Source organism: Silene latifolia, chromosome 1 (genome assembly GCF_048544455.1).
Source record: "Silene latifolia isolate original U9 population chromosome 1, ASM4854445v1, whole genome shotgun sequence".
NCBI lineage: Eukaryota > Viridiplantae > Streptophyta > Magnoliopsida > Caryophyllales > Caryophyllaceae > Silene > Silene latifolia.
This window is the reverse complement of record NC_133526.1, coordinates 144,222,786-144,249,445: the sequence shown is the minus strand read 5'-3', so window position 1 is coordinate 144,249,445 and position 26,660 is coordinate 144,222,786. Positions and strand designations below refer to the sequence as shown.

At 37.5% G+C, this 26,660-nt stretch overlaps 1 protein-coding gene across 1 annotated transcript; it reads left to right on the top strand.

The window, feature by feature from the left end:
• The first annotated feature begins 23,450 nt into the window (after positions 1–23,450).
• On the top strand, positions 23,451–24,746 carry LOC141657334 (uncharacterized). Its single transcript, XM_074464526.1, has 3 exons — positions 23,451–23,843; positions 24,000–24,184; positions 24,293–24,746. Exons 1-3 carry the CDS (start codon positions 23,451–23,453, stop codon positions 24,744–24,746), a joined length of 1,032 nt encoding a protein of 343 aa, XP_074320627.1.
• The last annotated feature ends 1,914 nt before the right edge of the window (positions 24,747–26,660 follow it).

Genomic DNA, 26,660 nt, shown 5'->3' with positions numbered 1-26,660 from the left:
ATCAACAAGGCATTTACCAGGGTGTGCTGGTTTCTTGCAGTTATAGCACACTCGGTCTTTAGTACCTTTATTATCATTCAAAGCTGAAGATTGACCACCCCGGTTAGCTTGCACATTAGAAACAAATCTCCTCTTGTTTGAGTCAGAGGGAGAAGAGATGAACCTAGGTGAAGGAGTAAAGGGCCTAGAAGATGTATATAAAGGCCTCTTGCCAAGATTAGAACTAGTTGCACGAGCTTCATTTTCAATGTCTTTTAGGGAATTTTTAGCCCACAAAGCATCGTTGTAAATTGAAACAAAGCTAGTGGAGTCTTGGCGGACCATACTTTTGATCTTAGGAGAGAGTTTTTCAAGATAAAAGAAAGCTTTTTCATTGTCATCCTTCACCAATCTAGTGGCATAATGAGCCAACTCATTGAATTTATCAGTGAAGGTTTGAACAGGAAGGCTTCCTTGCTTCAACTCCATGAATCCCTTCAACTTCTGCTGTTTCAGCTCTTGCGGATAGAAACGGGCCTCCACTAACTCCTTGAAACGTACCCAGTCAAATCCCGGTTCAGCTGAAACGGTAGTCCCAGTCATGGACCACCATCGATCTGCTTCTCGAACTAGGAAGTGAGAGGCTAGCTTCACTTTATGGTCCTCCTTGACATCATACAATATAAAGCTTTTCTCCAACTCCCGAAACCACCCTGTAAGAGCATTTGGATCAATCTCTCCACCATAAGTGGGAGTGTTGATTCGGGTTAATTGATTAGCCACCCAAGTATAGGTGCCTGGAGTACCCTCAGCAGGCGGAGGAGGAGGAGGAGCTTGTTGATTATGTTGATTTTGTTGATTTTGGAGAATTTGAGTAAGAACTAATAAGATAGCATCATCAATGTCCCTTCTTGGCGGAGCCATCTTACAAAAGAGAAAATTAATTAGTACCTAACAATTAGCAATCACAAATAGACTACCACATAAAATCCTAAATCTACCCATCCTACCCATCTCTCAAGTTTATTATTTAAAGGTCAAGTGATTTTAAGTGAGGTGCACAAACGTGCGTCGGGAGCAATAGGCTCTGATACCAACTGTGACACCCTTAAATAACGCGATAAATAACACCTAAAATCTACGGAAAAACTGGTAGGATATGTTTGTAATTGGTCCAACTATATAAAAACCTGTAATTTCAAAAAAAATTCTAAAGCAATCACAACATTTCCAACATTCCCAAGAGGCGGGTGCCAAAACCTGCAAGAGATATTCAATACTCATTTCAATTCTAGCAAATTTTAACAATATTAAAGGCTTTAGGGGAATCTAGGGCCATTTCTACAATACAAGACACTATTAAATTCAATCAGCTATACATGTGAACTAAAGCTTGATCAATGGCCTAAAACAAGAAAAAGGCCGATTATCTAATTCATATAAAACTTCATCCAACTGAATTTTTACCCGCAACCCCAGCCCTGCGACAGGTACGGGTTAAATTGCGGCTGACCAATCACTCAATTAACTGACATCGAATCAGTCAAAGGGACTAAGGCTCAGTTTTCGGCACAATCATCAAAACATTACAATTATAGCTATATAATTCATTTTGAGCCTATTAATTAAAATTTCACTTTGTAAACTATCCTAACATGTGATAACTATCAATATAACATAATTTTTTTTACCATTAACATAATTTTTAACTACTATTATGATTCATTTCCTAAGTTTAACCATATGTTACTTAGTCTAATTATATCATTAATGAACCTAAAATGACGAACAAGCATGGAAAACCGCGAAACAAGTAACGGGCCAACCCAGGAAGAGCAGAATCCGCTCGTATTGGGCAGAATCCGCACGGATTGCCCCTGCAGTTCGAAAATTTCGGTCTTTATAAAACCCCTCCCACCTTCATTCATTCATTCATTCATAACACTACTTCAAAACACCAAAACCCTCATCCTCTCCATCACAAAAACAAAATCTCTCAACTACATTCACCAAAATCAAATCAAATCATCCTTTCAACAACAAATTAATCACTCCTTTTTTAATAAAAATCAAAACCAAGCATAAATCTTCAACCTTTGAGTCGATTTTTGAATTCATAAAGGCAAAGCCTTTTACCTTTAAATCGATTTGGGTACACTACAAATTGAAGATTTTTCATTCTTTTCTTGGTTAATTCATCAATGGCAAGGACTAAGGGAGCAACAAAGGCAACAAAGGCACCAAAGACACTTTCACAAAGGCAAAAGGCTCTTCAAGCAAAGAAAGCTTTGGCTATGGTGGTAGCAACACCAAACTTGGAAGTGCAACAACAACAACAACCTTCTATGGGAGCAACAACATCTTCTACTCCGGAAATCGATCAACTTTTGCATTATCCGGAGGTAACTTTTATTTCCGAAACCCATAGAAATACTTTTGCCAAGTTTGCTAGGAAATCAATTCAATCCACCAAATTTATTTGTGAAGACACCTTGGGAAAGTTAGGTGTCCTTGAGCAAACTAGAGCCTTTTTCAAGGCCATGGGGTTGAAGAAATTGTTTGAAACAAAGGAATTGACATACCCCTCCCTTACCGTGGAATTTTTGAGTTCTTTGAAAGTCACCAAAGTTGAGACTAGGGAAAATCTCGAGTTTCGTCTAGCTAATGTTAGTAGACACATTTCCTTTAGAGAATTGGGTGAAATTTTGGGTCTTAGTGATGAACCGAGTTATTTTAAGAATTATGGAAAGTATGACCCCGACCCTCTTTGGGAGGCAATTTTCGGAAGGAAATTTGAGGACTTTCATGCGAGTCGTGCTCTTTTAGTCCACCATCCGGGCATAAGAGTATGGCACAAGGTCATGGGAAACACCATTATTGCAAGGAAAGATACCAACCATTTCACCAAACTTGATTTTATTCTTCTTGAATCGGCTTTGAACATTGGAAGAGTACACACCAAGCCTTACAATTCTTTGAGGCTCTTGGTAGATATATGGCTCAACATTGATTGTGGGAAGAAGGGCACTACCGTTATTGTCAATGGCGGCCTAGTCACTATCCTAGCTAAGTACTTTGATCCTAACTTCAACAAGGATAACAAGTATAAAGCAAAAGAGGGTGGTCATCTTGTTGATATGCATACTATGATAAACAAGTACAAGTGGGTTGCCCATAACCCTCTTGACACTAAGTATGGATGGCCCACTAGTGAAGCTAGATCGTTCACCTTGCCCTCAAAGATTTGTCGTCTAAGTGTCCACCGGACCAATTATCTACTTCCCCTTTCTAAAGAGGCCGAGTATATTATTCAACAACAAAAGGGTGAACTTGAAATGCCCTCCTCTTCCATTGTCATACCACCTTACCCCTTTGAGTATCAAGAGTTCAAGCCGGAAGGAGTCAAAGCAAGAAATGATTATGTGACTCTTCTCATGCAAGCAATGCACAAGCAAGCCTTTGAGGATTGGAAAAATGCTTACTTGGCTCAATATCCACCCCTCATACACTTAGCTAGGAAAGGACTACTTGATCCATCATGTCCTTTGCCTAGTTGGGCGGATAGAGAAGTCCTATTTCCGGGTGCATCTAGGGTCGTTTCGGGTGACAATGAGGTTGTTGGTAATGAAGAAGTTGATGATAACATTGGTGAAGAAGCAAGTGAAGAAGGAGGAAAGGATGATGAAGATGATGATGAGCAAGAAAAGGAAGAAAGTGATGAAGCAAATGAAGAGGGAAGTGGCAATGTGACCACTTCTAATGAGTAAAGTGATGATGGTGATGACATGATGGAAGATTAGCAAACCTTGGAGACTCCTACCCTCTCATGGTTTGTCTATTTCTCTCTTTGTTTTTAATTATTTTTCTTGATCATTTTTGGAGTAGTCCTAGCACCATAAAGGACTCACACCTCGGTACCATTGAGGTGTTCTCATTTTATTGTTCCCATTTTCAAAATCCAAAATGACAAATTAGTTTCATGCATTGCATAGTGTGTGCATGAACTACACCCATCCTTGGACATTAGCAATAGTGTCTCACTCGGTTTGGGGAAGTTAATGCATACACAACGGGAGGTAATTTAAATTATCCTCTCCGTCATAACAAAAACCATGCATCATGTAGTATAGCTTAGTGTAGATTGCATTTAGCATAGAAATCATGCATCATCTTTGCATAATTTCCATCATTTTGGCCATTGAGGACAATGCCCATATTAGTGTGGGGATGGGAATTCTAACATTTAACTCTTATTCAAAAATCCAAAAAAATTGAAAAATTTCGAAAATCATAAAAATTTGAAAAATTGAAAACCCAAAAACATGTTTATTTCCTCTTGTATATATTGTTTTGTATATATTGTGTTTGTTCTATCCTTGTTCACATTGATTGACTACGCCATATCCGAGACATGAGGATAATGAAGACCGCATGGTATGATCTTTCCAATCTCCTTTTTCCTCTTTATGTTAATGACTATGTGGCTTTATTTTGATTGATGCGGTATAACAATGTGAACTTAGGACTTGCATTTAGTTTATATGTCATATTAGTTGATAGAATCATTTGCATTAGGATGTTTGTATTAGTTGCATCATGGCATGTAGTTGCATGTTAGAAATGTTTTGAAAAATGCCTAATTAGGAACTTTGACAAGAGCAACTAAGCCATTACAAATACTTGTTCAACTTAAGACTTTGTCTACTAGAATGGTTGTAAAACACCCTAGATTGTGTCATACTAGTGTCTTTTGACCCATGACCCAAGGCCTAGTCAAGGTTTTCATGTGAGTCACCTATCCAACCCCGTGATGCGATGTGGACTTGGTTAACTTGTCTAGGTGACCTTGTTTGATCTTGTGGTAAGGCAACCCAAAAATATTTTCTATCAATAAGCTTGAAGTGCTCATTTCAAGGAATTTTGTCATGTGGAAGTAATTTAATGCCAAGGAAACCTCAAATGTTATGAAATGTTGAATGTTGAGAAATTTTAAGTTGTTTTGATGGAGGCGTACCACTTCGATGTGCTTTGGTGCGGGATACATTGAATTGGGCCCCCACACGGTTGTGAATTCGGCCGCCCAGAGACAGAGTTGCTATCACCCCGAAAAGCTATTGTCTAGAGGTTAACCGGTTGCCTAATAAGCAATTGGCGAAAGCAAAGGACACAAGCCCGGAAGGGACAAACCCCATCTTAAAATTTTTGAAATGTGAAAGTGAAATGAGGACAATTTTGAATACTAGTCATATCCACCCGTTGTGTATAAAGATTTGAGCATTTCATTCCCAAAAAGCCTTTTTGTCAAGCCACTTGGTCGAGCTTGGGACGATCCATGACCTTTACTTTTGTAGAGAATTCGAGACTTGTCATGTCATATGCTACTAGCATCATAGGAATCATCATTCCACCACCATCCGATCGCTCTTGACGAAAGCATTTGGAAATTAAGGACGAAAGTAGTCTAGTTTAACACCATTTGGAGGTGATTTAGTGTCATCCTCTTAGCCTTAGTAATTTGTTGAACTAGTATTTGTGAAGGATTACATGCTCTTAAATTTGTTCCTTTTTAGTGCCTCCGCCACTTGATGAGGAAGTGGCTATTCTTTTGTAGATGCATCCATTACGTGATTTTGTGTGCTTAATGTTTGGATGTGTCGCCATTTTCGCAAGACCCACCTTGCCTTGCAAGAAGGCATCCTACCTCATGGTTGTCTTGTTGTGAGTTGAAGGGGCAGAGTGAGACCCGCTAATTGTCTCATATCGGCTATATTATTAGGATAGGTTAGTTTTGGTCCTAGTCTTTGTCACCTCTTTACTCGGGACGAGCAAAGGTTTGGTTTGGGGATATTTGATGTGACCATAATTAGCGCATATTTAGCCCCCGAATTAGCCTTGTTCCCATGCTTTTTAGTGCATATTTGGGTCATTTATTATCTTTAGTTCTTTGTTTTGCATATTCTTTGAGATTTTGATCCCTTGGTAGGAAAGGAGTAAGAATCTTGCATTTTCATGGCAAAACGAGACTAAATTGATCGAATTCAATGACCAAGCATCAAGGAGAGACAAGATTAGAAGGCCTTTGTACATATGATAGTAGATGAGCAATGTTGAGAAAGGATCCTTGAGTCCCCAAGGAAATCCCCAAGGAATTTCATGAAGAAAAGGGAAGAAAAGAAGAAGAATTTGTGCTGAGCTACAATCCGAGCGGATTGTCTCTAAACCGCCCGTCTCCTCACAGCACAATCCGAGCGGTTTCCTCCAAAGACGCTCGGATTGCACCACCAGAATCCGCCCGGATTCTCTCCAAACCGCTCGGGTTCCATCGCCAGAAACCGCCCGTCCCGACCCTAATCCGCACGGATTCCTTCACAGCCGATTTCCTCTTCTCCAAGTTAAAAAGAAAGAAGCCCTTCCTTCGGAAAATACCGGCTCCTCCTTGCTCAATCTAAAAAGTGTAATTACTAGTTTAGCCCTTAGTTAACCCTAATGCATCCTCCCTAATTTTCACTATAAATACCCCATTAGTCTAATTAGAGGAGCATGTTCTTCTTATCAATAATTAGTGTAGTTAATATCAATCAAATCTCTCTTTAATATTGTAATCAAGTATTAATCAAGTTTTAATCCAAGTTTTAGTTTTTTAATCTCTCTCTTGTTCATCCTTTATTTTGGGTAATTGAAGATTATTTGGGTTATTATTAGGAGATTGACAACCTCTCAATCAAACATCAAGTACTTCTATTATTCTTGCTGTTGGACCATATAGATTATATGTTTATGTTTTGATGATGTCAAGGTGTTTTATATTTTATATGCGTGTTGCGTGTAATTGTTTGTTAAGTGTTTTAGCATTAACCTGTTACGAGCAACAAAGAGGATTGTGATGATTACATGAGAAGTTCAAGTCCTTGTTCAAGATCAAACAATTCAAAGATTCATTCAAGTATTATGTGAAGACGAAGTTCGTCTAGAAGATTAATCAAGCTTGGATGATGATGTAGCCTATACTCGAAGATCTCCTTGAAGATTAGAATAGTATAGGTGATTATGTCATAATGGTAATCAAAGAATGAGTTTCTTAATTAGTAAAGTTATAGCTTTGCAGCTATAACATTACTAGTAAAAGAGCTCAATGTTATAGCTCTTCTACTATAACATTGAAATGCTGAGTTTTTATACACGACTTTTAAATGGTTCGAAAATTGTTTTGCAATTTCTTAAAGTTTGTTTTATATGTTTTAATGAAAGTATTTATTTTCTAAAGCCCGGTTTAGTGAGGAGTCCGGTTATATTGTTAGCGTTAATTGATGGTTATTGGGTCAACTTATGAGTTGGACTTTACTATCAATTAGGGTTTTCATCTAGCCTCTCCTAAAACCTAAATTCTAATTATATACTAAGATTAGGGTTTGCATGGTTCACGAGCCTATGAGCCGTGTTGTGCCGTGTTGCCTATGAGATATTAGGTAAAGATTTTATTCTATAATAATATCTTTACATATCTTATATCTTAGTTAATATATTTGTTTATGGTAAAAGATATTCTTGTTTTAGGAAATCTTATCATAATCTTAGAATTTATAGTAAAGATAATATTTGGAAAGATTATATTCTATCTTTTAGAATATTCTTTATTATCTTTTATGGCTTTTAGGTAAGAGATAATAAGAAGATATAATTTGTAATTATATCTTATTTTGCTATTAGGGTTCTTATAGAAACCGTGTAGCCTTCCTCTTCCTTGTCTATAAATACTTTGTTATTTACAACATCTAAAATAGAGACCTTAAGCATAAAAAAATTGTTTTCATATTTTAAAGAGCAAACCGTGTGTTTTTAACGAAAACCGATTTGCATATTTTGAAAGGTCGTGTATCACAAAACTCGCATACTTGTTCTTCATTTATCGTTATAAGATAATAGTGCTTAGTTGATTTCTTAACTTGTTCATTAACGTGAACCTTTGTTAGAATCATTAGTGCTTTCTTATTAGCGTAAGTTAGTCACTCGAGTATTTAACGGTACTCATTGAGTTACAGCTAGAGTTAGTTGTACGAGTTGGGTTAGTAAATTTGTAATCCGTAGAAAGGTACTAAATTTATTAATCGAGAATAGTGGACGTAGGTTTCGACTTGTGAAACTGAACCACTTCAAAAATCCGTATGTCTCTTCTTGTTTCGTTTTTTCATTTACTTTGCTTACAATCGTTAGTTGATTAGTTAAAGTTTAATCAATAAACTTTAAATAATCAATTGCACACACACAATCGAAAAAGTTTTAAAAAGTTTTAAATCCTCAATTCACCCCCCCCCCCCCCTCTTGAGTATTTTGGATCAATAGACTCTTCAATTGGTATCAGAGCCTCGTGCTCTTGATTGCCTAACCGCAAAGAGGCTGATCTATCTTGTTTTTCATTTATCTTATCGTTTTATATTCATTTGCCTATCACGTGATAAATGGATTCCAAATATCTCAAGTGTCCCGTCTTTGATGGGAAGAATTACGGATTGTGGAAAAACATGATGACTCACTATGTGAAAGGACACGATTGGGAGTGCTGGAGGATTATTCAAAACGGACCGCATAAAATTCTTGTGGCATCCGAGGAAGGCACTACCTATGAAAAGAAAGAAGAGGACTATATCGAGGCCGACTACAAGAAAGCCGAAAAGAACTCCAAAGCAATAAGTCTTCTGCAAAACGGAATGACCTCTACTGAGTTTGATCGATTCTCCTCTTGTTCCACGGCCAAGGAGATATGGGATGGGCTCGAATTAGCTTATGAAGGTACTTCCATTGTTAGGAAGCACCGAATTGATTTGCTTATGCAAAAATATGAGCTATTCATCATGGAGCCTAATGAGTCTCTAGATAGTATGTCCGCAAGGTTTTCAAGCATCATCAACGAACTGAAAAACCTAGGTAGGAAATTCAGTACTGAGGACATTGCTAGAAAGGTTCTTAGGAGCCTTACTAAAAAGTGGCGTGCTAAGGTCACTGCAATGGAGGAATCACGAGATCTTGAAACCCTATCCTATCAAGAACTCATAGGTGCTCTCATGGCCCATGAAATTACTCTTAACAAAGATGACGCTGAACCAAGTCGAAATAAGAGTATGACCTTAGCGAGCGAAGAAGTAGACTCTGAATTAGAGGATGAAACTGTCTTGTTTGCACGACGTATTAAAAATAAAAATTTTCGAAATAGACAAACAAAATCATCCTATAACAACAACAACAAGAAGAAGTCATTCAACAAAAAGGTTAATAACTCAAAATCGTCCTTCGCGAATAGAGGTTGCTTCAAGTGTGGAGAATCTGGTCATATGATCAAAGATTGTCCAACATGGGAGAAGATAAAGGACAAGACGAAACGTGAGAAGACAAAGAGAGAATTCAAGCAAGTGATGATGGCTTCGTGTTGGGGAGACCTTGACTCAGAAGATGACGAGGAATCTGAAGACGACGAAGTAGCAAACCTTTGTCTTAGCAATGTTAGTCTTGACCTAATCTCCGACAGCGACGATGAAAGCACAAATTCTCATTCAAACTATGCTTTCTTGGAGAATCGATTAAAAACGATGATGATGAGGTAAGTTACCTTGAGCTTAAGAAACGTGTTAGGAAATTGTCTAAAAGTGCTTTAATTGAATTCTTTGAACAATCTCTTGATAAGTGTCACGAACAGGATCTGGAATTGAAAGATCTAAAGGAACAGATTCTCGAAATCGCAGAAGAGAATCATACTCTCAAGACTAAAGCTAAGAAGTTGAAATCTAAAGTTATAGCTGAGAAAGCTACAACATTAGATTATACTATGGCTGAAAAGAAGGAATTAAAGTCCAAAGTTATAGCTAATGAAGCTATAACTTTCGACCTAAAGCTTAACATCAAGCACCTTCAAGCCAAAGTTATAGCTAATGAAGCTATAACTTTAGAACTTAGAAAAGTCAAGGAACTTTTGGAAACTAAGGTCACATCTAATGAAGAAGTGATCTTGGATCAAAAGAAAGAGATAGATTCTCTTTCAAAGCAATTGAAAGAATCTAAGACCGATATGATCAATGTTAAGAAACACCACACCGATGTTGTATTCATTCTTAACAAACGATTCCAAGACTTCCGTGACAACTTTAAAAAGGACAATGATGTAGATCACACGAAATGTCAAGAGGAAATTAAAACCCTAAAAGACCTTCTTCTACACGCTAGAAAGGTCCATGATAAGTGGGAAGGTAGCACAAAAGTCCTAAACTTCCTAACCGAACAATCTGACAATAATATGAAGATGGGGTTAGGACATGAGTGCTACAGCCGTAGAGATCATTCTAAATGCAAATCAACACCTTCAGATTTTGATTTTAGAAAAAGGAAGTATGCTGATCTCCCTGAATATTTGATTTGCAATTACTGTGGTCATACGGGTCATATCCAAATCAATTGTGTCAAAAAGGCTCAAGATCTACGAAAAAAATACCGAACATGCCAAAACTGTTGACACAGTTGATGAGGATAAGGAAACCCCCATTAACGAACCTAACGAAGAAAGGAACAATAAATTTCGTTGGTTCTATGACATGGCCTTTGACTACTCTAAGAAACCTAGCACCTCACAAAGCCCTTGTAAATCTCAACCCAGCAAACCTATTCCGAAGGCAACTAGTCCTGAGAGACCTAGAGAAGTTCCGAGACCTAGAGAAAACCCTAACCCTAGAACTCCTCCCAAGCCAAAAGTTAGAAAAACGGTTATTAGACAAGTCTGGATTCGAAAGGATCTAGTTTATAGAGTAACTAATCATAAGGGACCCAACTTAGCTTGGGTACCTAAAAACTGTATCTAATCCTTTTTGCAGGAAGAGGTGAAAGAAAACAATCAATGGTATCTTGACAGTGGATGCTCGAGACACATGACCGGAGATAAGAATCTGTTTCTTTCACTTAAACCCTTCAACGGAGGAAAAGTGATATTCGGGGACAACAAAAAGGGAAAAGTAATCGGCGTTGGAAAAATCGGAATCTCAAAGTCTCACGCAATAAGTGACATTTATCTCGTAGATGGCCTAAAACATAACTTGCTAAGCATATCTCAACTATGCGACAAAGGTAACAAAGAAGTTTTTCATACTGATAGTTGTCACATTATTATTGAAGGAACTAGTAACGTTATTCTTGAAGGCCACCGTAAAAGGAACGTTTATATGGTAGATTTAAATGCTGTGCCTACTAACTCTTTTTCGTGTATGAAAGTTACACTTGATGATCCTTGTTTATGGCATAAACGGTTCGGTCACATTAGCTCACTAACCTTGAATAAACTCAAGAAGTGGGACTTGGTTGAAGGACTGCCTAAGATCAAGTTCGACCATGAAAAGATGTGTGACACATGTGCTAGGTGTAAACAAGTAAGATCATCGTTCAAACCTAAACGAGTAGTGAGCACAAATGAAGCCTTGGAACTAGTACACATGGATTTATGTGGACCTATGAAGGTAAGGAGTAAAGGAGGATCCAGGTACGTCTTTGTTCTTGTAGACGACTACTCAAGGTATGTATGGCCTATCTTTCTTCATTCAAAAGACGAAACTTTTGATGAATTCGATTGTCTTATGACACGTGTTCAAAATAAATATAAGACTAATCTAGTATCTATTCGTACGGATCATGGCACCGAATTTGATAATCAAACCTTTATAGAATATTGTCGAGTTAATGGTGTAGGGCATAACTTTTCTGCACCAAGAACTCCTCAACAAAACGGTGTCGTTGAACGTATGAATAGAACCTTAGAAGATATGGCACGTACAATGCTCTTGTGTAGTGGTTTACCTCGTAACTTTTGGGCTGAAGCCATTAGTACTTCTTGCTACATCCATAATCGTGCTATGATCCGACCTATCCTTAAGAAAACCCCTATGAACTCCTTAGAGGTCGAAAACCTAATATCTCCCATCTTCGTTGTTTTGGGAGCAAATGTTTTGTACATAATAACGGTAAAAACCGTTTGAGTAAATTCGGCCCTAGGAGTGATGAGGCGATTTTTATAGGTTACTCAGATCATAGCAAGGCCTACAAAGTATTCAATAAGAGAACTCTCTGTATTGAAGAAAGTGTCCACGTTATCTTTGATGAAGATAACATGTTCGATAAGCCTTTACAGGATTAGGAAGAAGACTTGGATGAACCCGACTTTCGTCTTTCAAGAGCCGATCCCCCGGATTTGGAATTAGAGGATAATGAAATTGAGGGAATAAACAATGAACTCGATCGTTCCTCAAAAGACAAAAAGGAGAAGGACAAAGTTATAGTTGATGATACTATAACATCGACTCAAAATAAGAACTCCCAAACCTATGTTATAGATGATGTTACTGTAACATTGAATCCAAATCAAAGTGGAGAGCCCGAGGTTATAATCGGCTCAAATACAACTCCCGGATTGGATTCAGGGGGAACCTCCTCTAATTCCGAGCCAAACGAAGTCGGGCAAAGCTCAAATAATGAGGAAGAACCAAGCACTTCGACGAAGTGGAAATACAAGAACTCACACCCCATGGACAATATTCTTGGGAATATTAAGAAGGGTGTTCAAACAAGACGTTCCTTAAACAACTTCTGTTCCTTCTACTCTTTCTTATCAATGATCGAACCAAAGAACATAAATGAAGCTCTTCTTTGAATCAGATTGGATTATAGCTATGCAAGAAGAGCTTCTTGATTCGAAAGAAACAAGGTTTGGCATTTAGTTCCTAGACCAAAAGATCGGACAGTTATTGGAACACGGTGGGTCTTCCGGAATAAATTAGATGATGCCGGAGTCATTGTCAGAAATAAGGCTAGATTGGTGGTTCAAGGATATAATCAACAAGAAGGAATAGATTATGACGAGACTTTCGCTTTTTGTTGCTCGTCTTGAAGCTATTAGACTTCGATAGCATTCGCCGCACACAAAGGAATGAAGCTCTTCCAGATGGATGTCAAGACGGCATTCTTGAACGGTTATCTACAAGAAGAAGTCTTCATTGAACAACCCCCTGGTTTTAAGAATATCAAATTTGAGGATCACGTGTTCAAATTAGATAAAGCCCTATACGGATTGAAGCAAACACCTAGGGCTTGGTACGACAGATTATCCAAGTTTCTACTTGACAGTGGATTCAGGAGAGGATCCGTCGACAAAACCCTATTTCGAAAACCGAGGATTCGACCTTTTGGTTGTTCAAATATACGTCGATGATATCATCTTTGGATCGACCAACCGACGTCTATGCAAATACTTTTTCGAGTTAATGACTTCCGAGTTCGAGATGAGTATGATGGGAGAATTGAAATTCTTCCTAGGTCTGCAAATACAACAAAAGATGAAGGCATAAAGATCCATCAACGAAATACATCAAAGAATTGATTCGGAAATTTGGAATGGAAAATTCACATGCTATGCCTACTCCAATGGTCGAGAATAAGAAATTGACATTGGATGAAAACGGTAAATCAGTTGATGAAACTACCTACCGTGGGATGATTGGGTCACTGTTATATTTGACCGCAAGTAGACCTGATATTATGTTTAGCGTATGCGTTTGTGCGAGATATCAATCGTCACCCAAAGAATCGCATATGACGGCCGTAAAAAGAATTTTACGTTATTTAATTGGGACGGCCAACTTATACCTATGGTATCCAATGGAGTGCAATTTTGATCTAGTCGGTTATTCCGATGCCGACTACGCAGGATGTTCTCTAGACAGGAAAAGCACGTCGGGTGTCGCCACTTTTATCGGACCTTGTATCATTACGTGGGGTTCGAAGAAACAAAATTCGGTTGCTCTCTCAAGTTCTTTCAAGCCGTAGTATATTGCTGCAGGACTGGTATGTACTCAACTTTTATGGCTTAAACAACAATTACGTGATTATGGTGTTGACGTAGGATGTATTCCTATTTTATGTGATAATACTAGTGCGATTATTATTTCTAAAAATCCTGCACAACATTCTCGTACCAAACATATTGACATAAGACACCATTTTATTAGAGACCATGTTGAGAAGGGGAATATAAAACTTGAATTTTGTAGTACTGAAAAACAATGGGCAGACATTTTGACAAAATCATTAGCTAGAGAACGATTTGAGACTTTACGGTTGGAAATTGGTTTAATTAGTGGTACCTAAGCTTCTATAATTGTTTAATCCTTTTATGACTGACTAGTTAAGTTAAGATTGTATGACTGTGTCCGTATATTGCGTTGCATGAATAATTTCGTTTATAGAAATATTATTTTCATAAGATTCTATTTGCTATTTAGAATTTAATCGATGTACAAACTTATAACACACCATATCTTTTATTTGTATCTTTTATCTTCCAAATTTTAAAATAAAAAAAAAAAAAAAATTCTCACAAAATAAGCTCACAATACACGGCTCATATCTTTCCTATTCTAGACCAAATTCCTAATTCATGTCATATCATCATAAATTTCCATACTTATCACTTTCCTATTCCTAATTAATTACACTTACCATATTTCATCTACACTTGTTAACCCTAATATCTAGACCTATATCTACCCTTGATTGATCGTCCACCCCTACCCACTTGCTCACTTTCTTTCTTCCAAATATTTACCATCATTACATATCTTTTCCTTTACTCCAACAATCACCATCATCCTCTTTTTCAAACAATCTCCATCATCATGAACACATCCCATGCAAAAAACACCCGATCCTCAACCCGTCACCACCAAAACCGCCCCTTTCCTCACCAAACATCACCTTTGCCACCACATACTCCACATTCCATGAATTGTCCTTCACCACAACCAAACCAAAACTCGCCCCTGTTTCGTAGTCGGGACGAATCGGTCTCCGAAGGAAAAAGACGCCGTCTTTTCAAAGGTAAAAATAAAGTTGTTGTTTATAATGGTGAAGCGATTGTAGAGGAACCCGAGGTGATAGTTCGGAATGGTGTTACTCGTACTCTGCTTAGGGATGCTTCAAAAGCCGCGACAAAGGAAGGGTTGAATCGTGTTCGGCTTACTCATGATGAAAGCATCTTGGTTAATCGAGTTTTGAGGTATTCTATTCATGGTGGTCGGTTTTATCCGAAATCTTGGTTGGTTAGTGTACCCGCTCTTGCTTTCTTTATTAATTTTCTTGATTTTCAAGGGTGGAGTCACATAAGTCAGTTTTCGGGTCCTCTATACCCGGTTGAGGTGGTACAGTTCTTTGAAAGTGTGTCGATTAAAAAGGGAGTGTTGCATGCGGTTGTTAATGGTGTCGATGTTACCGTCTCTGTTTCGGATTTTTGCTCTGCTTTTTCGGTTCCTAATGAAGGGATTGAATTAAATCCGAGTCTTGAATGGTCTAATGTTGGAAGTGAAAAGGAATTGTTGGTGAAGCAGTATTTTGAGGAGATGACGGAGGGTGTCAATATCGTGGTTCGTCCTCTTTCGGCTAAAATCAAGTTCCTCTTAAATTTTTTGTGGAACACAGTGGTACCGAGAAGAGGGGGCCGTGATAAGGTGTCGAGTTATGAGGCGATTATGGTTTATTCTTGGTTGGAAGGTCAGAAGGTGAATTTGGGTAGTGTTGTCTTGCACCGAATCCTTCAAACGAGTCTTACGGTTACTAAGGACAAGTTGAGCACTACAATCGATTTGCCGTATGGTATGTGGATATCTCGTTTGTTGGAAATTAAACAAGTGATCGGGCCTGACAGTTACGGTGTTAGTGCTCGGGATAGTATGTGTGATAAGTTGATCAAGCTAATGGGTCTTGTTGTTGATGGACCCGAATTACAACTTGCAAAAGATGTTGAGAAAGTCCCGGTGGATTCGGGTTTAGGAGCTATTGAGTCGAAATTGGAGGGATTTATGAGTGGTTTAATAGAGAAATTCGAGGAGCATTCGACTAGTTTGGCTACGGCATTGTCACGGGTTGGACCATCTCGGTCTTTAGACTCGGGTTTGGATGCTAGTGGGGTGTACTCGTGGATGGAGGATGTGGACAAGAGATTAGCGGGTTTTGAGAGGGAGCTGAAGGCTATACGTGGGGAAGTGTTCCCACACGGTGATCGTCTCACTTTCCTTACGAGTCAGGGTGGTGCTTTGGTGATGCACGGGAAAGCGATGGCCGGTGATCAAGCTCTCACATTGGAAGCTACAAAGGCTCTTTCCTTGAAGGTGCTTAATTTTGAGAGGAGCATTGGTACTCTTTCACAGTTGGTTAGGATCTCTTTCGACCGTCTGGACGCTTTGGAGCACCATACTAGACCCGACTATGTGAACCCGTATAAGACCCGCAACATCTAACTTCCTCTCGTCCTACCCTCATTAGCCCTTTCCTTACTTAGCTTTTCTTTTATTTCATCTAGTGGTGTGTTAATCAAACTCTTATTCGGCCCATTTTGGCATTACACTTGTGGTTATGGCCCAAGTGTTCTATTAGACATGTGATCATTCGGCCCACTTTGGCTTTAGACATGTTTAATTCTTAGTTTGTATGTTAATTATCTGAAGCATTGCATGCTATTTTATTTTCTATGGCGTTTTTATCTCTTGTCTCGTCTTATATTATTCTAGTCATTTTTGATTTGTTCTTAACTTTTCAATGATGTCAAGAGGGGGAAAGAACGTCTATAGTAAGCATCTACCTAAGCTTGCTCCTTGTCAAGACCAATTGTCTCTTAAAGTTCTTAAGTTTCGATTTTTGAGTAATTGTCTTGATCTTGCGTTAATCTTTATTATCAAGATAACGGTATTATATTGAGGGGGAACTTTTTTTAATTAGTCACAATTTTAGGAGACTTGCCATCATCAAAAAGGGGGAATTTGTTGGACCATATAGATTATATGTTTATGTTTTGATGATGTCAAGGTGTTTTATATTTTATATGCTTGTTGCGTGTAATTGTTTGTTAAGTGTTTTAGCATTAACCTGTTACGAGCAACAAAGAGGATTGTGATGATTACATGAGAAGTTCAAGTCCTTGTTCAAGATCAAACAATTCAAAGATTCATTCAAGTATTATGTGAAGACGAAGTTCGTCTAGAAGATTAATCAAGCTTGGATGATGATGTAGCCTATACTCGAAGATCTCCTTGAAGATTAGAATAGTATAGGTGATTATCTCATAATGGTAATCAAAGAATGAGTTTCTTAATTAGTAAAGTTATAGCTTTGCAGCTATAACATTACTAGTAAAAGAGCTCAATGTTATAGCTCTTCTACTATAACATTGAAATGCTGAGTTTTTATACACGACTTTTAAATGGTTCGAAAATTGTTTTGCAATTTCTTAAAGTTTGTTTTATATGTTTTAATGAAAGTATTTATTTTCTAAAGCCCGGTTTAGTGAGGAGCCAGGTTATATTGTTAGCGTTAATTGATGGTTATTGGGTCAACTTATGAGTTGGACTTTACTATCAATTAGGGTTTTCATCTAGCCTCTCCTAAAACCTAAATTCTAATTATATACTAAGATTAGGGTTTGCATGGTTCACGAGCCTATGAGCCGTGTTGTGCCGTGTTGCCTATGAGATATTAGGTAAAGATTTTATTCTATAATAATATCTTTACATATCTTATATCTTAGTTAATATATTTGTTTATGGTAAAAGATATTCTTGTTTTAGGAAATCTAATCATAATCTTAGAATTTATAGTAAAGATAATATTTGGAAAGATTATATTCTATCTTTTAGAATATTCTTTATTATCTTTTATGGCTTTTAGGTAAGAGATAATAAGAAGATATAATTTGTAATTATATCTTATTTCGGCTATTAGGGTTCTTATAGAAACCGTGTAGCCTTCCTCTTCCTTATCTATAAATACTTTGTTATTTACAACATCTAAAATAGAGACCTTAAGCATAAAAAAATTGTTTTCATATTTTAAAGAGCAAACCGTGTGTTTTTAACGAAAACCGATTTGCATATTTTGAAAGGTCGTGTATCACAAAACTCGCATACTTGTTCTTCATTTATCGTTATAAGATAATAGTGCTTAGTTGATTTCTTAACTTGTTCATTAACGTGAACCTTTGTTAGAATCATTAATGCTTTCTTATTAGCGTAAGTTAGTCACTCGAGTATTTAACGGTACTCATTGAGTTACAGCTAGAGTTAGTTGTACGAGTTGGGTTAGTAAATTTGTCATCCGTAGAAAGGTACTAAATTTATTAATCGAGAATAGTGGACGTAGGTTTCGACTTGTGAAACTGAACCACTTCAAAAATCCGTGTGTCTCTTCTTGTTTTGTTTTTTCATTTACTTTGCTTACAATCGTTAGTTGATTAGTTAAAGTTTAATCAATAAACTTTAAATAATCAATTGCACACACACAATCGAAAAAGTTTTAAAAAGTTTTAAATCCTCAATTCACCCCCCCCCCCCCCCCCCTCTTGAGTATTTTGGATCAATAGACTCTTCACTTGCTTTGTTATTGGAATCACTAGTAGGTATAATCTCTTAATCCCTTTTTAATTATTGTTAATTACTTTCATTTATACATCATGTTTCAATTTGTTGGTATGATTGACAACCTTGCTAGCATGATCAACATGATAATGAGTGAGTAGTCTCTTAGCTAGGGTTAATGGGTGATTAGGGGAAACCAACATGGGGAATGATTCATGCTTAAATTAATATGCTTTCATGGTTTATTTGCTTGCTTGTTTTGATCTTAACTCATGCACATGTTATGTTTGATGAAATGCTAAGCCTATGAATCCTTGCATTTACCACCATCACCTATCTTTTCAATGAGACTTGTAAGACATAAACCAACTCGAGTCTCATTAGACCATGCAAGTTGTTGAGTAGGGAAGACTAAGTCGACTTGTAGGTGTTGTACAATCTAATCGATTCGGCTCCAGGACCCAAACTCTCCTAGGATTGTAAGATATAACCCAACTCAATCCATCACAACAATAATTGCTTGCTAATAATTTGAGAACATGTTTGTATGATCAATTCCCATGATTCCCCTATGATCCCATGACACCCTAGTGCTTTTTAATCAATTGTTTACACCCCTTTTAATTCATCTTGCTAGTTTATTTTCATTGCTATTTTAGTTAGTGACCTTCTACATCAACCCAATTTGTGACACCCCTAAGACATCACTAGTTTCAATAGAAATCTCATTTCAATACCCGTCCCTTGAGATCCGACCTTTACTTGCCTCTTTACTAATTGTAGAGTTGTTTGTGAAGTTATAAATTGTGTTTTGATTCGACCGTGACCCAACGACCACATCTATTTGTGAACACGAAACGGACCGATCAGTATGCCACTTGTGTCGAGTGAGTGTTGAAAAGATGACAAAGTTTGAAAATGTATGTCCTAGTCAACTATAGTGTAGTTGTAGGAGTGGACTTGACAAGAGTTTTGACTCGGTTTTGCGCTAATCATTGGCCTTTTTCAAAATTTACATTTTAAAAGGGATTTTGATTTTATAAAAATCGCCATGGTTTCGTTTAGAAATGGTGATCACGTAGGGTACAAACATTTATACAAGCATTATAACGGGATGCTGAGTGCATTTAAAAGGTTTTGGTTTAAAGGGTGGGTTGCCATACCGAACGATCAAACCCGAAGTCTGTGGAGAGGCTCGTGCCAAACAAGAGTAAGGCCGATTCCTAGTCCATTTCCTCAAGTAGTGAAAGTCCTTGATACAAACAAGAGTAAGTACCATGGTATGGATGACGTCAATCGCTATCCATCCTTAGGCCCAAATAAGAATTAGGACCATTTAGACGGGACGATTGGTCGAATGGGTTGGGTTGGGTTGGGCCTAGGAAGGCCGAATGAAACGATCTAGGAAGACCGAGTTATGAAAACCGATAATTGTCTTGTACAAACTATTCCCTAACCTTGTTCAAGTTTCACCCTTGGCTACACGTACGTGTATTTTCCCCAGCGGAGTCGCCAAACTGTGGACGCGGGCCTACGGGGGCGCTTGGGAGGAGAACAAGCGTTTACATTTGTGGAGTCGCCACCAATTTATTGTGGAAAATTGGAAACCGTTCGAATACCTCGTATCATGTCAAGACACAAAGTAGTGACATGAACACCAAGAACTCATTACCCTTAGCATTCTATGTCTAGAATGACTCTCGTGGATGCCAATGAACACGGATGTTCACAGAGATCTGGAGTAAGGGGTGAGGGTACATATTAGGAAGCTCTTTTGATCGAACACCTAATCCCGCGCGCCTCGATAGCGGCCTCTACTAATGATTAGGGAAGTTATTCATACTCGATATATCGTCGATTATATGCATGCAATGCAACATCCAACATTTTAATCCTAGCATGTGAAGAATTAACTAAATCAGTGAACATGTAATTTAACATACAATTGGGTCAAATCGGGATTTAAGTTCAACTACATGTGAAAACATACAAGCAATAATAAAGAAATACAATGATAAATACAATAAAGGAAAATTACAATAATTACATTGGATTAATGATTTATGTCGAAAATACTTTTAAAACGGATAATTTCAGAAAAGAATAAATGAATGAACTAGCGAACAGGAATTAGGGTGATAATACGAATAATAGTTAATTAAATATATAAACTAATTAAACTAGGTCAAGGCAACACGGAAGTTCAGAGACAGAAATCAACCTGGAACAGGCGCAGCAGAGCTGCGTCCTTTGGAAGAGGCGCAGTAGTTGCTGCATCTGTTCCAAGGCTGAGTTCTGGCTGTGAAGCCGGAACTGCAAATCGTTAATATTCGTGGGTGAATTTAATGATTGATTATGATATTTGGCTCGGATGAAAGTGATTTAAAACATTAATTACATGTGAATGAGTCATAAAAGCGATAAAACATGGATGAAACGAATGCAAACGAATTAATTACATGAATGAAAGATTGATTAGTGACATGGGTGAACTAATTAGGTTAGATATGACGAATTAATGAAGAACTAATGACGAATAAACAGATGGAAATATATCAAAGATCCAATTCCAGAGATTCAATATGAATGAATCGAATCTCTACAACCCGGATTGATTTTAATGACGAAAACCCGCAAACATTGATTACTTGGGATTAAAGTCGGGATTTAATGACAAATTAAATACTAATGATGATAAATAATATGTTAAATTATTATGTTTAAAATTATCGTGTTAAAGAAACAATGAACAATGGATAACGAAACAAAACAATCGAATTATCAAAAGACGACGGAAGAAGAAAGGAAGCAGGAACTGTGGCAGCCTCACGAAGAGGGGCAGCAGGTGATGCGTCCCTTCGAAGAGGCGCAGCAGTTGCTGCGCCCTTTCACGACGTCTGTCTCCTGATAATCCATAAAAAGGGTTTTAAAATAAGGTTTTACAAATCGGTTTTAGAAGTACTTTCGACATAAATCTTACATGATGATTACAAAAAGTAAATAACAATAAATAAAAGAGTGATTTACACCCTCAGACTTACATGTTTGACGAAACGAGATGAACTAAGTTAACGATTAGCGATGCTCGACTCGAATGTAGCGAAAGTGCCCTCGTAAGAGGAAAACGATTAAGATTAATTAAGTTGACTATGGTGGAGTTGGTCAAATTGGTCGGTCATGCAAAACGAGGCTGGTACTCAGAAGGATCCGAGCTTACGTGGTCGAATGTTCAAGCACGTAGACGCGAAAAAGTAAGAACGTGGTCTAGAATGCAAAGGGAGAAGAGAAGGGCGGACACTCGCGTGAGAAATATGAGGAGCAAAGGCTCCTATTTATACTAATCACGTGAAGGAATAGGGTTTTCGGAGAAATTTTGGAAGTGAATCTCGAAAAGATATGAAAAGATACGAAAAATACGCAGAAAAGGATTTGGGAAGAGGTGCAGCAGTCACTGCGTCCCTTGAAAGAGGCGCAGCACCTGCTGCGCCTGTTCCCAAGTGGTTTCCTCCTGCGGAAGAAAGATTTCCGTGTTTAATTTATGGAATAACGGATTAATCTTATTTTCCTTAATATTTTGTATGAATATCACGGGAAATCCTTTACCAAAGATTCAAAGATTGTGAAATATGAAATAAAAATATCCGGAACATTCCAGAACATTCTGACTCGGGATTTAGCGGTTATCAGAAAATGAAGACGGTTTTAGACCCGGACTCCAAATATACTCTAATTACTGTCAAAATGACCGTATCGGCGCGTAGATGACAATTAAGAGGTAGACATCAGTGTTTGAGCAATCACTTAACGATAAACTTACGAACTGTCACAAATCGTTCCGCGTACCAAACATGCAGCCCAATCATCACCGGGTGGTTTGCGGGAGGTGTAGAAATGAGATATCTACACTAGGAGGTTAAAGTCATGATGATGAATTAGTGTTACTTTTAGAAAGTAAAGAGCTTGCAACTTACAAATAAATTGTTTGATTCAAGTTGATTACTTCTGGAAAGTAATGAACATATGACTTACATGAGAGTGTTTAAGTCACAACTCAATACAAGTCTTAGAGCCATGAATATCCGAAATAAATTCCAAGTGAATTGTTAGATATCAAAGCTTGATTGGTTGGGGTTTTGCACTAGTTGAAATGCTTAAGTCTATTCGGATCTTCTTAGGGATTGTGTTTCATTATGAGACATATATAGCAAGTGAATCTAAAACCCACTTCTTCAATTAGAAGGAATGTATTCAATACATGTCTTGAGTTTTGTAGATTCTTGCCATCCTAAGATAATGAGAAACTTAAGAGAGGATCTTAAGTAGGACATCAATGAGTTGGAATCAATGTTTTGATCATGTTATAAAACTTTTCTCGATAGGTCAAGAAGTTGTGTTTATACATAAAGTTTAGTGGGAGTTACGGTAATTTTAATTAGTCTAATATGTGGATGACATATTGATCACTGGGAATGATTTAAGACTTGGAGAAATATAATACATCTTTAATATCCAGATTTATGGAGATAAATCCACATGATATTAGCGTCAAATAAGAAGTCTTATGTTGATAAGATTCATGACTAGTTCAATCAAGTTGAACACATTTAATTGATTCCATTTGCTTCCGCTGCCGGATCAATTAAATGAATAATGATGTATAACACTTCATATACTTTGAGTATGATGAATTGTTTCAAATCGAATTTTAGTAATAGTTACCAAATAGCCATATTGATTATTCTTAAGTGCTTGAAGAAGCATTAAAGATGCAAAGTTAAGTGTTTTTGCAATTCACAAATTTGTGTAAGGGCTTACACTAATTACAATTGAGATTGCACATGGTTTCCGACAAAACCGTATACGAAACACCTAAAGATGGTTAAGGAACCATCGTGGCTATGTTATTTAAGAAATGGATTTGCTAGAATTGTTCTAGGCAATAAAGAACAATGAGAGATGCTTACAACTCTTTGTCTTCAACCTTTGGTTTGTTACCATCCAAAGTGTAGTCAGCTGGGTCTGACCCATCTTATTTTTGCTGATGATTTAATGGTGTTTGTTCGTGGGGATGTGCCATCAGTGTTGGCTGTGCAGCATGCCTTAGCTTCCTTTGCTTCTATTTCTGGTCTCCATGCTAATGTGGATAAAACTCAAATTTATTTTGGTGGAGTAGTTCAGGAGGTTAGAGCTGCCATTCTGACTTCTACTGGTTTTTCTGAAGGAAGCTTTCCCTTTCATTATCTGGGGTTGCCTCTTGGTCCTTCTAGGTATTCAGTGAGTATGTTTGATTCTTTGATTCTTAAGATCCAGACCAAGTTGCAGCATTGGTCAGCTAAGTCTCTTACTTATGCTGGTAAGGCTCAACTTTTGGATGCTGTCATCTTTGGAATTGAGAACTTTTGGTGTTCTAGTGTTCTTTTGCCTAAAAATGTGTTACATCAGGTCAATCACTTAAGTAGGAATTTTTTCTGGGGCATTAAGGATGGGGAAAGAAAGATGCAGTTTAAAAGTTGGAATACTATTTGTGCTCCTTGGCATAAAGGTGGTTTTAACATAAAGAATGTGCAAGTTTGGAATATAGCTTTGTTGATTAACTAGATTTGGAAGTTCTCTAATGGTTCCAATAGTCTGTGGGTTAACTGGCATAAGAAGTATGTTCTGAAAACTTATACCATTTGGTCTCTTACTTCTAAAGATCAGTTTTCCTCTAGTTTTAAAGGAATTTTGGCTGCCAGGGATGTCTTTCTCACTAAAACTGGATCTCCCCAAGCTGCAGAGGGCTTGTTTGACTCTTGGGTTGCAGGTGGTAAGCTTACTATCAGCAAAGTTTATGAGTTTTTGCTTGATGCTCCTCAGCAATAGGACTGGTTTTCTGTGTTCTTTCATCAAAGCATTGTCCCTAGTCATAGGGTGGCTGCTCTTCTTGCTGCTCAAAGAAAGTTGGCAATAGTTGATAATCTTCAGCATAGAGGTTTCCAACTTGTTAGCAGGTGTAGTCTTTGTAAGCAAGATTTGGACACTCACCAGCATTTGTTTTTCAGCTGCCCATTTTCTAAAGCAGTCTGGACAGCTTTGGTTCAGTGGCAGCATTTAACTCTCAGTCATTTAGACTTACTTGATCTAATGCAATGGAGTTATGGTTCCCAGAATGGATGGGTAGCAGCTTGGTTTCGAACTACTCTAGCTGCTGCTACTTATGGCATTTGGATGGAGAGAAATAGGTGCATCTTTATGAATCAAGAAGGAATAGTTCAAACAGTGGTGAATAGAGTTAAGTATAATGTTGCAGTCCATTTGTATATGAATCCTAGATTTTCCAAATTTGTTTCGCAACTTAGTGATTAGTCTGATCCTTGTAGGTGCTCACTTGTTAGAGCATGGCTTTGCTTAAGTTTAGGCTTAGGCTATTATCTAGTGTGATATCCTTGCAAAAAATTACTTGTAATTTCTTTCTTCATTGAAATGAAATGATAATCTTTTGAAAAAAAAAAAATGAGAGATGCTTACAACGGAAATTGAGTACACTTGCGATCATAAGATGTGAAAGAGGATGGATCCCGCACACTGTGAAAACAGTGGGAGCTATTCTAAGGCTAGAGGGCCTATGTCTAGATTTGATCTAGACACGTACTCAGAAAGTTTTGCAATGCAAATGTATACATTACAAAGGAAAACGAGTATGTAGTAAGGTTGAGTAAGGTACAAGAAGTTGATAAAACCTACTGACCAAAGCCTTCTCATGGGCTTAACATGATGAGTCATTTCATATGTCATTTCAATTGCATTGAGATGAACAACTACATATAAGATGAAAATGGATTATAAAAATATGAAATAGTAATCAGGTATTGACTATTCATATGTGATAATCACATTTGTCGTTCGAGTTTTTAAATATGAAAACTCCTTTTATACTTTGTTACATCCAAACGGGTTGTAGAGACAACGTTGAACCCCGTTAAAGTGAACCCGGATTAACATGGTATTCGCCCATAGTCACTTGTATGAGGTGACGTCTCGAAGTGACTGGAGTGTGATGCGATTGATGGCAAGTTCAATTGCCATAGAGTCATGTGAGATGACTAGTCGATCACATAGGCAGACTCTTAGGAACACTTTGTCGGGCCTTATGACCGCTTATAGAGTTCTGGCAAATTTATATAGCCTGGTCGTGGCGAGAGCTACTATAGTATTCTAATAAGTCGATTCTTTTGACTAAAGACTGTTCGCCTAAGGTGTCACAGTTTCAGATTAACTTTGATTTATGTTACTACGACCTTCGTAAATGGGGTCAAATGGGCATATTTTAGGTTATGATGGCTGTGGCTAGTAGAAAGGAATAGTGCGATAGGAATTGTCCACCCCCTTGTCTGGGTTAAAACAATATCTCAGGGCCACTCGAGGAGTAATGAACTAGAAATGCGTGGCCACGCTCGGAAAGGTATCTATGGTAGATAATTCCGGTCAATCAGTTATTCTCCAGATCGAGGAAACCACTCTCGATATGATCACTTGCAAGTACGACCTAAAAGACACCTTGCATTGAGTGGGAGATAGTAATAGGACAAGAAAATTGGTGACGCACGCTTGTCGAGGACAAGTGGGAGATTGTTGGAATATGTGTCCTCCGACAATAATGCGATCACAACTGTCGATCATGATGATCACATGTTTAAATCTAATTTTAAGAATACACGTGGGATGTAATATTTTTTAGTCAACTGGTCCACACATATCGGTAATGATTGGCTGACTAGAGTTTGACATTACTGTCGTGCGACGGTGTGATCAGTTGATCCCCTTAGGTCATACCTATAGGGAAATACTCTTAATTGATTATTTAATTAATCGTATGCCGATACGAGTTAATTAAATTGCTTAAAATAGACGGATGATTTGTGAGTAAGATTAACGTGTCTTATTATAATTCGATTAAATTAGATACGGTCTAAGTAATCGAATTGTTTTATTACTTGGATAAAATTATTGTTTACGAAACAATTGAAATTGAAATTGAATGAATAATTTATTATAAATATAAGACATTGTAATTTATAATTTGATAAAACCGTTTTGGTACAAGTAATTACGAATTACTAGTCGAGTTTGTATATGACATATTTTATGAGTATGTTGATTTTTAATATGTTAAAAATACATTACGATTTCATATGTCAAGTAAAATGTCACATATGTTACAATTGACAAATGACAAAATAAAATGGACCACCCATTTTATATATGTGCCGAAAATTAGAG